Here is a 13,714-nt window from a genome sequence, read left to right on the forward strand (position 1 = left end):
ATCCAACTTGAGTTACTTTTTGTATGTGGTAAAAGGTAGGGGGTCCAGTTTCATTCTTTTGCATATGGCCAGCCAGTTGTCTCAGCCCATTGAGTAGGACGTCCTTTCCCCACTGCTTATTATTGTTGACTTTGTCAAAGACCAGTTGGCTGTAGGTGTGTGGCTGGGTTCTCTATTCTGTTCCATTAGTCTATGTGTCTGTTTTTACCAGTACCATGCTGTTTTGGTTGCTATGGCCTTATAATATAATATAGTTTGAAGTTGGGTAATATTATGCCTCTGGCTTTGTCCTTTTTGCTTAGGATTGCTTTGGCTATTTGGACTCTTCTTTTGAGAAACCAGATTTAAACTGTATACTGACCAAGATTAAATGGGAATAAAAGTCTTTATTGTTGATAATGTACTTAATTCATAAATTCCCCCAGATCTTCAAATCTCCTGAAATTATACATGTAACCATCTCAGCTGTGTTCTTTCATTTGCAAGACACATTAGGTAAGGCTTGTAAGATTGAAGGACTTAGTTAAACTTTTTAAGTTGACATGGATAAGTTTTATTATGTGCTATCAGCTAAAAGTATCATAAAATATACTTTTACACAGGTAAAGCAAACTGTTTCAAACAAGGCTTATCAGTATGGTAGTCTTAATTGCTTATACTCCTTTTATCTATGTTGAAAAGCTTCCCTAGAATTTTAATAAATATTTTCCTACATGAATTCAGCATGAAAGATTTTCTTAAGCTTGTAATTATTTTCTCATTAGAAAATATTTTCTTATTTTGGTTTCATGGTATCACTATTTCTTGTGGAATAGTGGATAAGAGGAAATCGTTTATTTCATGGATGATTGCTGATATTTCTAAGAATTGGAATATATTTTATTTTCATGGATTTAGATGTTTTGGATTAAATTTATAGTAATACACTGCAATGCAAAATCCAATGAAAAGAGTCATAGTCAGTTTTATTATAACTCTATATTATCTGTAACATGCTCCTATTACAAATATTGAAGTCTAAGGTGACATGATGGATTTCTTCTTGCTTTGATGTTAAGTGAAAAGCTGCTTTAAGTTTCATTTTTTTTGATCACCTGGAAATCTGAAATAAAATAAATTATAAATTTAACTTCTATACTGGGCTAGAAAGCAAAGAACATTTGTTTTGAAAAATAATTTGTTTTCTGTAATTTTCAGATGTGGCTTCAAAATTAAAAATGCTTAACCTTATGTGACATTTGAAAATAAATCTGTGATTTTTTTTAAAACAGTGTTTCAGTATTAAGGTTATCAAGTGCTGGATGAAACTCCTCTTTTTGTGTTTGGAGAATGAGATTATACTTAGTATATTGCACAAAGTGGGTACTCAATAGAAACTTTTTACTTGATTTATCATACCTACTGAGTTCTTCCAAACGTTCTGAGTTTTGAGACACAGCTTCCACTGTGGATCCTCTAAACTCTTCTAAAAAAAAAGATATACAAAGTTAATAGTTTATCATGAACACGGTTTATAGTTATTTTTATCTTGAACCTGAGAATCCCTTTTCAGGGATATCTGTCCTTATCACCTATAAGATAAGGGTGTATGTATCACCAGGGCAGATTGTGTTGTACAAAGATGGCCACAACAATCTCTCCCACTCCACATGTTCCTGTACAGCATGATCTTGTCAATCCCCCATGAAGAAGTAGAATCCAGTTTTCTTCTTGAAATTGAGCTACCCTTAAGACTCTTTTGTGATCAGCTGAATATGGAGGAAGTGACAAAAATGAGTTCTGGGGCTAGGTCCATAAAGGTTATGCAGCCTCTACCTGGTTATCTTAGGATACTTTTTTTGGAGGAAGCAAGTCACCACATAAGTCCTCATACCCTGAGACTGCCATGCTGGAATGGCCATGTATAGGTGTTCTAGCAGACAGTCCCAGCTGAGTCCAGCCTTCCAGCCATCTTGGCCAAGTCTCCAGCCTGTGAGTGAAGCTGTCTTTGACCCTTCACACCAGCCCATCTGTCAGCTGAATACCACTTAGTGACTTCAATTAACGTCCAGCCGAGCCCTGCCTGAATTCCTAATCTACAGAATTCTTGTGATATAATAAAATGGCTACTGAAAAGGCCACCTTTTGTTGGGTAAGATGACTTTTAAAAATAATACTCAAAAGGAAAATTAATTTAGGGAGCAATATAAAGTACCCAAATAATGAAGTCAAATATGGTAAGTTTATATATATATATATATATATGTATATGTATATGTGTGTGTATATATTATATATTTATATATATATAAATACATACATAAACATATATATAAATACATACATAAACATATATAAATACATATATAATACATATATAAATACGTACATAAACATATATAAATATATATAATACATATATAAATACATACATATAATACATATATACTTTTACACAGGTAAAGCATATATACATATATGATACATATATATAAATACATACATAAACATATATATATAAACTTTCCACATTTGACTTCATTATTATGATATGATAATGAAATCAAATATGGGAAGTTTACATATGTAGATATATGTGTATATATGACTTCATTTGTCATATATTATATGTATATCTATATACAGAGAGAGAGCCATGTTAATTTGTTACTTAACTTTGACTTTCATATCTGCCCCTTTACTTTTGATTTCAATTCACTGGGATTAATCTAATAAGAAACTGTTTATTCCTGTTTATGACAGGCCCCAGTTTTCAGGTCCCTTCATTCTATTTTTTATTACCTTTCCTGTTCTGTCCCCATCTCCTACCCACTGAAATTCCTGAAAGAGTTCCACTTTGCCTTTTGGAATATTTGATTCATTATTTCAGCAAAATGTCCTATATCCTTACCCTATTTTCTGAAATTCCTCTTACTTTCTTGCTCTAACAGAAATTTGTCTCTTCTCTCAAGATACTATAAGCCCAGAAACCAGTTTTTGTTACTGTTTTTCTCGGTCTTCTCACTACTGGACCTGAAGATGGGTTGGTGTCCTCTCCTCCTTGTTCTTTCAGGACCATTGCCCTTGCCCTTCCTCTTTCCCTTTCTAACACTCGTGTCATTAGAGTATACAGTCAACCATTTGTCACTATTGTGATCTATCTTCAAGTGGAATCATTCTCAGTTGATGTTATCATTGCCTCATTGTCACTGTACTACTGCTTTCTTAATTTAGTAATTTCAATGTAAAGGTAGAAGATTATTCCACCCTAAGTCTCAATTCCTTGACCTCTTGTTCTTTCACATCTTGTCCTTTACATTACCACAGCCATTAATTCCCCTGGTCATACTTAGACCTTGTCATTATCAGTAACTATGAGCCCCCTCTAGCTCATTTTCCTGCATTTAACTGTTTGACTGCCTCCTTTTGTATTTCCAGATCACTCCCTCTGGTATCCTGACGCCAGCAATTCTTCTACTTCACTGGAACCTCCAATCCTACCTCCTTTTCATTGTTTTTCCTCATTTTTCTGTCTCTTCTTCCTTCCTTATATAATTTAAATTCCATGGTTATCTACTTCCTTGCATAAAGTCTAAATTTCTCTTCTTTTCACTTTGTTTGCTTACTTGGCAAAAGTATAGCCCTAGTTAAATCCAGTTATCTGCCTATTCCTCTCCTGCACTGTATAGTTCAATATGGATGGAGAAAATACAACTGGCCTGAGATGCCTCATCTTAAATTCATGGCCACAAACATTAAGTAGACCCTTACGCTTCCAGGCCAGTCTATGAGACATTCCTAGTCCACTCATTCTTCCACTCCCCTAGATGACTAAATCTATTTTTCTCAAACCTCCCACCCTCCACTTTTCTCAGCTGATGATTTATTTTCTGGCTTCATAAAGGAAATAAACGACAATAGCAAAAATCTTCCACAAGCCTTGTGGCAAGAGTTACTCACCTACTGCTCCTGTTCTGTATATTCGTCTTCCCTTCTGTTAGTATCAACGAACTGTCTAAGGCCTATCCCTCTACTTCTTCACTAGATCTCATGCCCTCTTGTCTAGACAAGACACGGTTTCAGTCCTTCCTTCTGCCTCCCACTCATCAGTGCTCTTCCTCTCTATTAGATCTTCCCTATCAGTAAAGAACTATTTAGTTAAAGCCATGTGACTAAGTTCTCACCAATGAAATGGGCAAAGTAATATACAGTCATGTGTCACTTAATGACAAGAATACCTTCTAAGAAATGAGTCATTAGGTGATGTTGTTGTACAAACATCATAGAGTGTACTTACACAAATCTAGATGGCACAGCCTACCACATAGCTAGGCTATTATATGGTACAGCGTATTGCTTCTGGGCTACGAACCTGTTCGTCACGTTACTATAGTGAATATTGTAGGCATCTGTAACGCTATAATGAGTATTTACTATAGCTAAACATAGTAAAGGTAATGCATTGCACCACAGTGTTACGATGGCTAAAATGTCACTGGTGCATAGGAATCTTTCAGCTCCATTATAATCTTTTAGTATCACCATTGTGTATGGCATATATTGTTGACAGAAATGTCCTTATGCAGTGCATGACTGGATACTTCTTCTGGGTCTGAGTGTTAGACAATGGGTACTCACTCACCACAGGACTATTGACTCTTGGTTCCATCACTACAAAAACACTCATTTGGATTATAACCTAGGTTTTGCACTATGGGTCTGACTTAAGGTGTGATTTGAGATGTTTGATCTGTAGGACTTCAAGGGAGCTGGAAGACTGGGACCAGTACGACTCTAGTAAGGGAGACCAGAAGCAACAACACGTTGAAGTGTGATATTTGCTTATACGATCTACATTTCAGTAGAAATTGGCACTTCTTTGTTGCTAATAGTAAAGACTCTGAAATGGTAGATTCAAGTGGGCAACAAAAAGATCTCATTTATACCACCACTTAGCCTATATGTTACAAAGCAATAGAATAAGCCAGTAAATGCTAAATTGCTATAAATCCACCATCACATCCCTTTTTTGAAAACAATGGAATATAATATTTATATTATACAGTATTATATGTAAACAAGATTTTTAAAATGTTATCTGTAGAGAAGGATGAATTGAAATGGAGAAGATATTACCTGGTAGTCTGGGGACTGGAAAGGTAAATGAATTTTTATAATTTTGGCATGCTAAACATTTGTAGTGGCCTTACTCTAAAAAAGGGTAAATAACTCATTCATAAAGGTTGTGTCACAGTTTATAGACTAGACCTCTGGTAATGGATTCAACCTTTCTACAACAAATCAAAAGTATTGTTGTATGCTCACATGAATATACAGTAGTCATTACCTTAAATTTAAAACTCACTATAAGCAGCAAACACAGAGAGCATGATATGAAGGCTGTATTGTATCAGTGTGGTCTGCAGAGAATTTCTTCATATGGTTTTTGACTTGTTGAAATATATGTTGCAGTTCAAAGCTAAAGGGATTATTTTTGAATAGTCATCACAGAGGTTGATTACATTCGTATATCATATTTAGCTGGACCCTGCAGGCTATTATGCCATTAGCTATGCTGGTCCTGCCATTGTCAAAAAGTTGATCACCTAATGTTAAAAGACTGTGCTTTCTGTTGACCTTATCATAATGACTCAAAAGCTTTTGTTAAAAAATAAAATTCAGATTATGTTTTACGAAACTGATTAAGAATAAATACTGCGTATAAACTATGCTCCTATCTTATGGGTGATCTTAACATTATGTTATTATTAACAATGAGATGTTTTGTTTTTGTATTTCAGCAGATTTTATTGATAGTCATAGATTCAATTTTAGTAGAAACAGTACTTCTCTCTCACTGATAGTAAAGAGTCTCAGAAACTGATTTCTGAAAAAGGAACAGAAGTCTCCCTTCCCCACCATGTAAATCATATAAAATTACCCTGGAAGTAAGCCAGTATATCAGTGTTAATATAATAGCACATCTACAATGGCCTACTTACAATATGATTTTAGAAGGCCACTGTACTGAAGAGAACAAAGTTCTGTTTTGGGGAAATATGTATATGAACTGAAAACTTGTCAATCACACTTGATAATGAGAAAATCCCTTCCAATAAATAAATAAATAAATAAAAATATTTAACTATTTATTCTTAATATGATGGTTGTATAGGTTCACTCATTTAATTACAATGAGAATATCTGATTCAGGGCTAAGAATCTGGTTTTTATAAACCCAGAATCCCATTACCAATAAAAGGCATATTTAGATAAGCTTGACTTTTAAATTATTTTATTATGAATTAGCCACAAATAAGGAATGAAATGAGAGCTCATCTTTGAAAAAGATATTGACAGTTATGACTTTATTATTTAAAATAACATACAAATTTTTTCTTTAGAATCACATTACGAAAGCTGTCCTTTGGGAAAAAAGATGATGTTGACCCTATCTCAGTTGAACAGCTAAGTCCTTGAGCTGTGTTCCCAGGAGTGATGATGGATTGGCATAGACTCATGTGTGCTCTTTGGCATGGTCTACCTTGTAACTGATGGTTTGTAAAACGGCTGGTCAGGGATGCAGGCTGTGATCCTGGAACACAGCCAGACACTAATTTTGGCCTCATTAGCACTGTTCTCTTAATCAATTGAACTTTTCAGCAGGTGGAGGTTTCCTAATATTTCTTGTACTTGCTTGCCTTTAGCTACTCACTTGATACTCACAATAGACGAGTGGGTATCAGTCAGGAAGAAACAGATGGCACATGCAACTGGGATTTTGAAAAGACTTTAATGAAGGGACTATTAAGAGATGAGGGCAGGGCTAAGGAGCTAATAAGGGATATTGAGGCACCTGGGGACTTGCAAAAGAGGGTGCCATGCCATTATCATCTCTGGGTCTAAATTCAGGGTAAAGAGGATGGTGCCACTAGACTTTGAGTGAGGGCAAAGATTTAGAAAAGGGACTGCCTATTCTAAATTTAGAAGTAGCAGTTGTAGAGTGTCACAGTTGTCAGAAAGGAGCTGAAGTGAGGGACAGAGGAATCGTATTCTAACTCTCCACCTTCCTAACCTCTCAACTGCCGGTGACTCCCTTTGGCAAGTCAGCCTGTGTGATGCAGTCTGAAGTCAGTCTCCTGGGACACAGAGCAGAGAAGGTGGGAGAATTGATCTCGTGTGTGTGTGTGTGTGTGTGTGTGTGTGTTTAAGAGGTGGGGGAGGGGAAACAAGTAGCATATAATAACCATAAAATGCAAATGTTTTCCTTTAGCAAACATTTAGTCATGTGAAGTGTGGTTTGGGTGTCAACATATTTAATGTTGGCATATAATTGGGTGTTTCTTTATTCCTTTTCCTCCTCCTCCTCCTCCTCCGCTCCTCCTCCTCCTCCTCCTCATTCTATAATATTGGTTTGTCATTCATGGTTTTCTCATCTTAACAGTTTTGTAAAAAATTTATGAATCAAAGCCTAAGATTATAGAGTTAATCTCACTCTATCAAAAATATGTGATTTGGGGGGTAATATTTTTCTACATTTTATTGTTAACAAAACAAAAAGTTAATCTTTCTTTTCTGTGTTTTGAAGTAGAAATGTTGATGTGGTAATTCTATATCTGATGAGTATAATAATCAAGATGGAAAGTTTTAAGGCAGGAGGCACTTTCAAGTTTGGATAGACTCTCTTAAGTGTCAAAAACTGACATGTGTTCTTTCATATTACAGGATCTGGTATATATCAATTCCCTTGCCAAGGGCTTTTATTAATATTCAAGCAATTAAAATGTATGCAAAGATCAGCAGTATATTCCAATTCGAAATTATAGGGTTTTTTTTTAACCTTACACACCATTATTCTGAATAAATGGAATGCAACTAGGCCTGAATGAAGCATTGAAGATACCATATTGACATAGAATGATACTGAATTTCTTTTTCTGGGCATCTAAACTTTTAATGAGAATATTTGATTCAGGTCTATTAATCTGTCCAGACACTAAATACTTTCTTAAGATAAATAGTGTGTTAATGTCTTCATACAGTTCTTTTTATTTCTCTGATTGTTGCTACATTATAAATCCTGCAATTTTTTTCTATTCAAGACAGTGTAACAGAAATCAGATTAACTTTTTTCCTAAAACACTCCTCCCTACCCCAAAAATCCTGAAAAAATATATGAAACAATGATTTTGAAGACACTGGACATCAGACAACAAAAGCCAGCGATTTCTGAAAGACAAGAAATATGTTTGAATGCAAAACATGCAAAAAGGCACAATGTGGAGAAAAATCAATCAAAACTGACCCAGAACTGACATAATTATTAGAATTAGGAACAAAAACAAAGTTACTCTAACTGTATTTTAGATATTTAAAATGTTAAGTAGAGACATGGAAAATAAAATAAAACATTAATAAACTTGGAGACAGAGTAGTAGAAACCGCAAATTGAAGAAAGAAAGTCAAAAAGATGAACATATTATCAGTAAACCATAAGACAGCTTCAAGCAGCCTAATAGACATTTACAGGCATTCTAAAAAGGAGATGGAAAAAGAATTGAAACATAGTTGAAGAAATTGGGCTGAAAATTTTCTAAAATTGATGAAGACTATAAACCCATAGATCCAAGAAACTCAACAGACCCCAAGCTTAAGAAACTTAAAGTACGAAAAGAAAAAGAAAAAAAAACCTACAAAATGTACAATGCCATACCCACTGAAAATATCTTTTAAAAGTGAAGGCAAAAATAAAGGCTTTTCAGACAGACAAAAGCTGAAGCAATTCATTAGCAGCATATTTGCACTACAAGTCCTCAAGGCAGAAGAAAAATGATACCACATGGCAATCTGGATCTATGTAAAGAAATGAAGAGCATCAGAGGTAAGTACAACGCATGATAACGTTGTACAAAGGTGAGAAGGGGAGAAATGGAAGGATGTAATTGTAAACTTCTTCTTTTTTTGAGACAGGGTCTCGCTTACTGCAGCCTTGACCTTACAGGCTCAAGCAATCCTCCTGCCTCCTCAGCCTCCCAAGTAGCTGGGACTATAGGCGTATGTCACCATGTCTGGCTAATTAAAAAAAAAAATTCTTGTAGAGATGGGATCTCGTTTCATTGCCTACTCTGGTCTTGAACTCCTGGCCTCAAGCAATCCTTCTGTCTTGGTGTCCCAAAGTGTTGGGATGACAGGCATGAGCTACCATGCCTGGCCTATAAGATTCTTATACTATGTGTTACTATTGGTGGGAATGTAAATTAGTACAGCCATTATGGAGGTTTCTCAAAAAACTATAAAACTAGAGCTATCATGCAATCCAGCAATCCCACTGCTGGGCATTTACACAAAGGAAATAAAATAAATACATTAAAGGGATACCTGCACCTCCATGTGTATTGCAGGACTATCTACAATAGCTAAGATATGGAATCAACCTAAGTGTCCATTAACAGACAAAAGGATGAAGAAAATGTGGTGTATATACACAACACAATACTATTCAGCTACAAAACAGAATGCAATCCTGTCATTTGCTGCCACAGGAATGAGCCCGGCGAACATTATGTTCGGTGAAATAAGGCAAGCACAGAAAGGTAAATACTGCATGTTCTCACTCACATGTAGAAGCTAAAATAATTCCAGCTCTTGGAAGTAGAGAAGAGGATAGTGGGTATTAGAGGCTGGGAAGGGTTGGGGGATGGGAGAAGGTGGGAGATGTTGGTTAATGGATACAAAATTACAGCTAAATAGGAGGAATGAAGTCTGGTGTTCTGCAGCATTGCAGGGTGAATGTGGTTAACTACAATTTATTGACTATTTTCCAAAAGCTAGAAGACAGAATTTTGAATGTTCACAACACAAAGAAATGATAAATGTTTGAGGTGATGGCTATGCTAATTACCCTGATTTGATCATTACACATTGTAAACACGTATCAAAATATCACCCTGTGTTCTATAAACATCTACAATTATAATGTGTCAACTAATAATAAAAGGGAAAAAATTCTTACACTATGTGTTAAATGATCCAATGTCACTTGAAGGTAGGTTGTGAAAAGTTAAAGATATACACTGATCATTATTTTTGTTTTTACGTTTTAGTTTACACTTTTCATTTAAATATTCTCGATAGGAAAAAAATAAGATTTGAAAAATCAACATCTCTCAAATCTGAAAATAAGAAAGCCTGTCTCTAATTTAAACATTAATTCGAAAACTTATCCTTCTCATATATTTCCCTGATCTGAGGCTTGAAGATAAGCTAATGAATTCAAAGAAATAACCATTTCATTATCACTCTGAAAGTTTAATCTTCTTGACCAAATTATGTGCAGTGTAATACATATAAAATGAAACTAAATGCTGATAGGTAGGTTTGAATTTTCTTTTTCTGGCTACTTCAGAGTAACAGTTTGGAAAATATACAAGCTCCGTATTCATGTTCTTTTCATATGCTCTGTACTTTAGAACAGAGAATTATATGAGATAATTTTTTGTAATGCTTTATTGAGGTATGATTGACATAATAAAAGCTGTACATATTTAATTTATAAAACTTGATGGGTTTGGAGCTAAGTATATGTCTGTGAAACCATTCAAAATCTACGCTGTAAACACATCCATCATCCAGGGGATGATATTTTTAATGAATAATCCAGAGATGTGAAAATGAATGTTTTTGTAAAAATTAAGTTTTCTAATGTATGTTGAGATTTCCAAAGAAGAGATGCTGTAGATGTACAGTATCCAGTCCAAATATAGTATTATAAGATGAGTAAATATATATCTGGTCAGCAGCAAAGTAGTTCCTAGAAATAACTTCTCTGAAAAACCCAAACAATTCCCTCACCAAAATTAAAAATCAAAACCTTGTACATCCCAGCTAAGACACTCTTCCTCTTAAATTTTCATAAGAATGAACTGGTCTATTTGAAACAATGACAGTGAGAAATACATTTTGAAATAAGTCACCAGTTTCCAGGTGACCTATATGTCTGCTACTCAAAGTGTGGTCTCCAAACCAGGAGCATTGACATTACCTGGAGCTTGTTCGAAATGCAGAAATGTAGGCCGCACTTCAGACCTAGTAACACAGCAACTGCCTTTTAACAGGATCGCAAGGTGATTCGTTCACCCATTAAAGTTTAGGAATCGTTGCTTTATGGATTTATATTTAACTATGTAGAGTAGGAGTAAAATATTAATAGCACGTTGGAAAAAGGAGTTGTAGTTGCTTGTCTGTTGTTCAGTTGCAACATTTAGATAATAAGTAAAAATAAATTTTTTCCCATGGATTGAGAACATATTTTGTAATAGGGAATGTGATCAGCACTTGTATTGTTGTTATTATTATTATTATTATTATTTTGAGACGGAGTCTCACTCTGTCACCTAGGCTGAAGTACAGTGGCGCAATCTCGGCTCACTGTAATCTCCGCCTCCCAGTTTAAGTGATTCTTCTGTCTCAGCCTCCCGAGTAGCTGGGATCACAGGTGCCTGCCATTATGCCTGGCTAATTTTTATATTTTTAGTAGACATGGGGTTTCACCATGTTGGCCAGGCTGATCTCGAACTCCTGACCTCAGGTGATCCGCCCGCCTCAGCCTCCCAAAGTGCTGGGATTACAAGTGTGAGCCATTGCGCCCAGCCAGCACTTTATTATTTAGTTTTAATTTTTAATTGTACATTGACAAATTATAATTATATATATTTATGGGGTACAAAGTGATGTTATGATCTATGAATACAATGTGAAATGGTTGAATCAAGCTAGTTTGTGTGTCCAACACTTCAAATGCTTATCATTTTTTTTATAGTGAAAACATTTGAGAATTACTGTCTTAAAGATTCTGAAATGTACAATACATTATTACTGACTATATTTACCACGATGTGCAATATATCTTAAAGAAAAAACCTTATTCTTCCTGTCTAATTGAGGCTTTGTACTTTTTCACCATTATCTTCCCATTTCCCTCACCACTCCTATCCTCTGATAACCATCCTTCTGCTCTCTGCTTCTTTGAGTTAGATTATTTTAGATTCCAGTATAAGTGAGAACATTTTATATGTGTCTTTCTATGTCTGGCTTATTTCATTTAGTATACTATTCTCCAATTCCATCTACGATATTGCAAATGACAGGATTTCTCATTTTTTAAGGCTGAATAATACTTCATTGTATATACATATATACCTATATATACTGTATCTATCTATCAGCTATCTATCTATCATCTATCTATCTATCTATCTATCTATCTATCTATCTATCTATCTATCTATCATCTGTCTATCTATCTATCACATTTTCTTTATCCATTCATTGGTTTATGGACACTTCCATGACTTGGCTATTAGGAATAGTGCTGCAATGAACATGGGAGTGCAGACATCTGACATGCTGATTTCAAATATTTGGGTAAATACTCAGAAGTAGGATTGCTGTATCATATGGTAATTTTATTTTTAGTTTTTTGAGAAAACTCCATACAGATTTCTGTAATGGTTATACTAATTTATAGTTCCACCAATAGTGTACAAGGTTTCCCTTTTCTCCACCTCCTTGCCAACATTCATCTTTCATCTTTTTGATAACAGCCGTTCTATCAGGTGTGGTTTGATATCTCATTGTGATTTTAGTTTACTAGTGATTAATGATGTTCAGCAATGTTTCCATATGTCTGTTTGCCACTTATGTCTTTTTTTTTTTTTTTTTTTGAGAGAGATGTCTATTCAGGTCCCTAGCCCATTTTAAAATTAGACCATTTGCTTTCTTTCTATAGAGTTGTTTGAGTTTTTTCTATTTTGGTTATTAATCCCTTATCGGATGTATGGCTTGCAAACATTTCCTCCCAATCCATAGGTTTTCTCTTCACTCTGTTGTTTTCTTTATTTGTGTGGAGACTTTTAATTTTGATGTAATACCATTTGTCTGTTTTTGCTTTTGTTGCTACACTTTTGGGGTCAAATCTAAAAAGTTATTGCCTAGACCAATGACACATAGTTTTCCCCTTATGTTTTCTTCTAGCAGCATTAGGGACAGTGTAAGGTGTTATGTTTAAGTCTTCAATTCATTTTGAATTGATTTTGCATATGATGTGGGTTAAGGATCAAATTTCATTCTGCATAGGGATATCCAGTTTTCTCAGCATCATTTATTAAAGAAACTGTCCTTTTTCTATTGTGTATTCTTGGCACCGTTGTCGAAAATCAATTGACCATACATACATGTGTAGGTTCATTTATGGGCTCTCTATTCTGTTCTATTGGTCAATAACTCTATTTTTATGCCAGTATCATGCTGTTTTTTTATTACTATTGTACTTTAAGTTTCAGGGTACATATGCACAATGTGCAGGTTTGTTACATATGTATACATGTGCCATGTTGGTGTGCTGCACCCATTAACTTGTCATTTAGCATTAGGTGTATCTCCTAATGCTATCCCTCCCTCCTCCCCACCACCCCACAACAGTCCCCAGAGTGTGATGTTCTACTTCCTGTGTCCATGTGTTCTCATTGTTCAATTCCCACCTATGAGTGAGAATATGCAGCGTTTGGTTTTTTGTCCTTGCGATAGTTTACTGAGAATGATGATTTCCAGTTTCACCCATGTCCCTACAAAGGACATGAACTCATCATTTTTTATGGCTGCATGGTATTCCATGGTGGATATGTGCCACATTTTCTTAATCCAGTCTATCATTGTTGGACATTTGGGTTGGTTCCAA

At 35.0% G+C, this 13,714-nt stretch overlaps 1 protein-coding gene across 4 annotated transcripts in view; it reads right to left on the reverse strand.

Moving 5' to 3' along the window:
• Positions 1 to 939: 939 nt before the first annotated feature.
• Positions 940 to 13,714, reverse strand: part of TTC29 (tetratricopeptide repeat domain 29) — a 266,130-nt gene continuing 253,355 nt past the window's right edge. For 3 of the 4 annotated variants that reach the window (XM_055276059.2, XM_055276060.2, XM_055276058.1), the window contains 2 exons: positions 1,399 to 1,465; positions 940 to 1,102 (listed from right to left, as the gene is read on the reverse strand). In XM_055276059.2, coding sequence (XP_055132034.1) covers positions 1,078 to 1,102; positions 1,399 to 1,465 — 92 coding nt within the window. In that variant the 3' untranslated portion in view covers positions 940 to 1,077. The remainder of the gene's footprint in view (positions 1,103 to 1,398; positions 1,466 to 13,714) is intronic. The other variant, XM_055276061.2, reaches the window with a different exon arrangement.

The sequence above is a fragment of the Symphalangus syndactylus genome, chromosome 4 (assembly GCF_028878055.3).
Source record: "Symphalangus syndactylus isolate Jambi chromosome 4, NHGRI_mSymSyn1-v2.1_pri, whole genome shotgun sequence".
Classification (NCBI taxonomy): Eukaryota; Metazoa; Chordata; class Mammalia; order Primates; family Hylobatidae; genus Symphalangus; species Symphalangus syndactylus.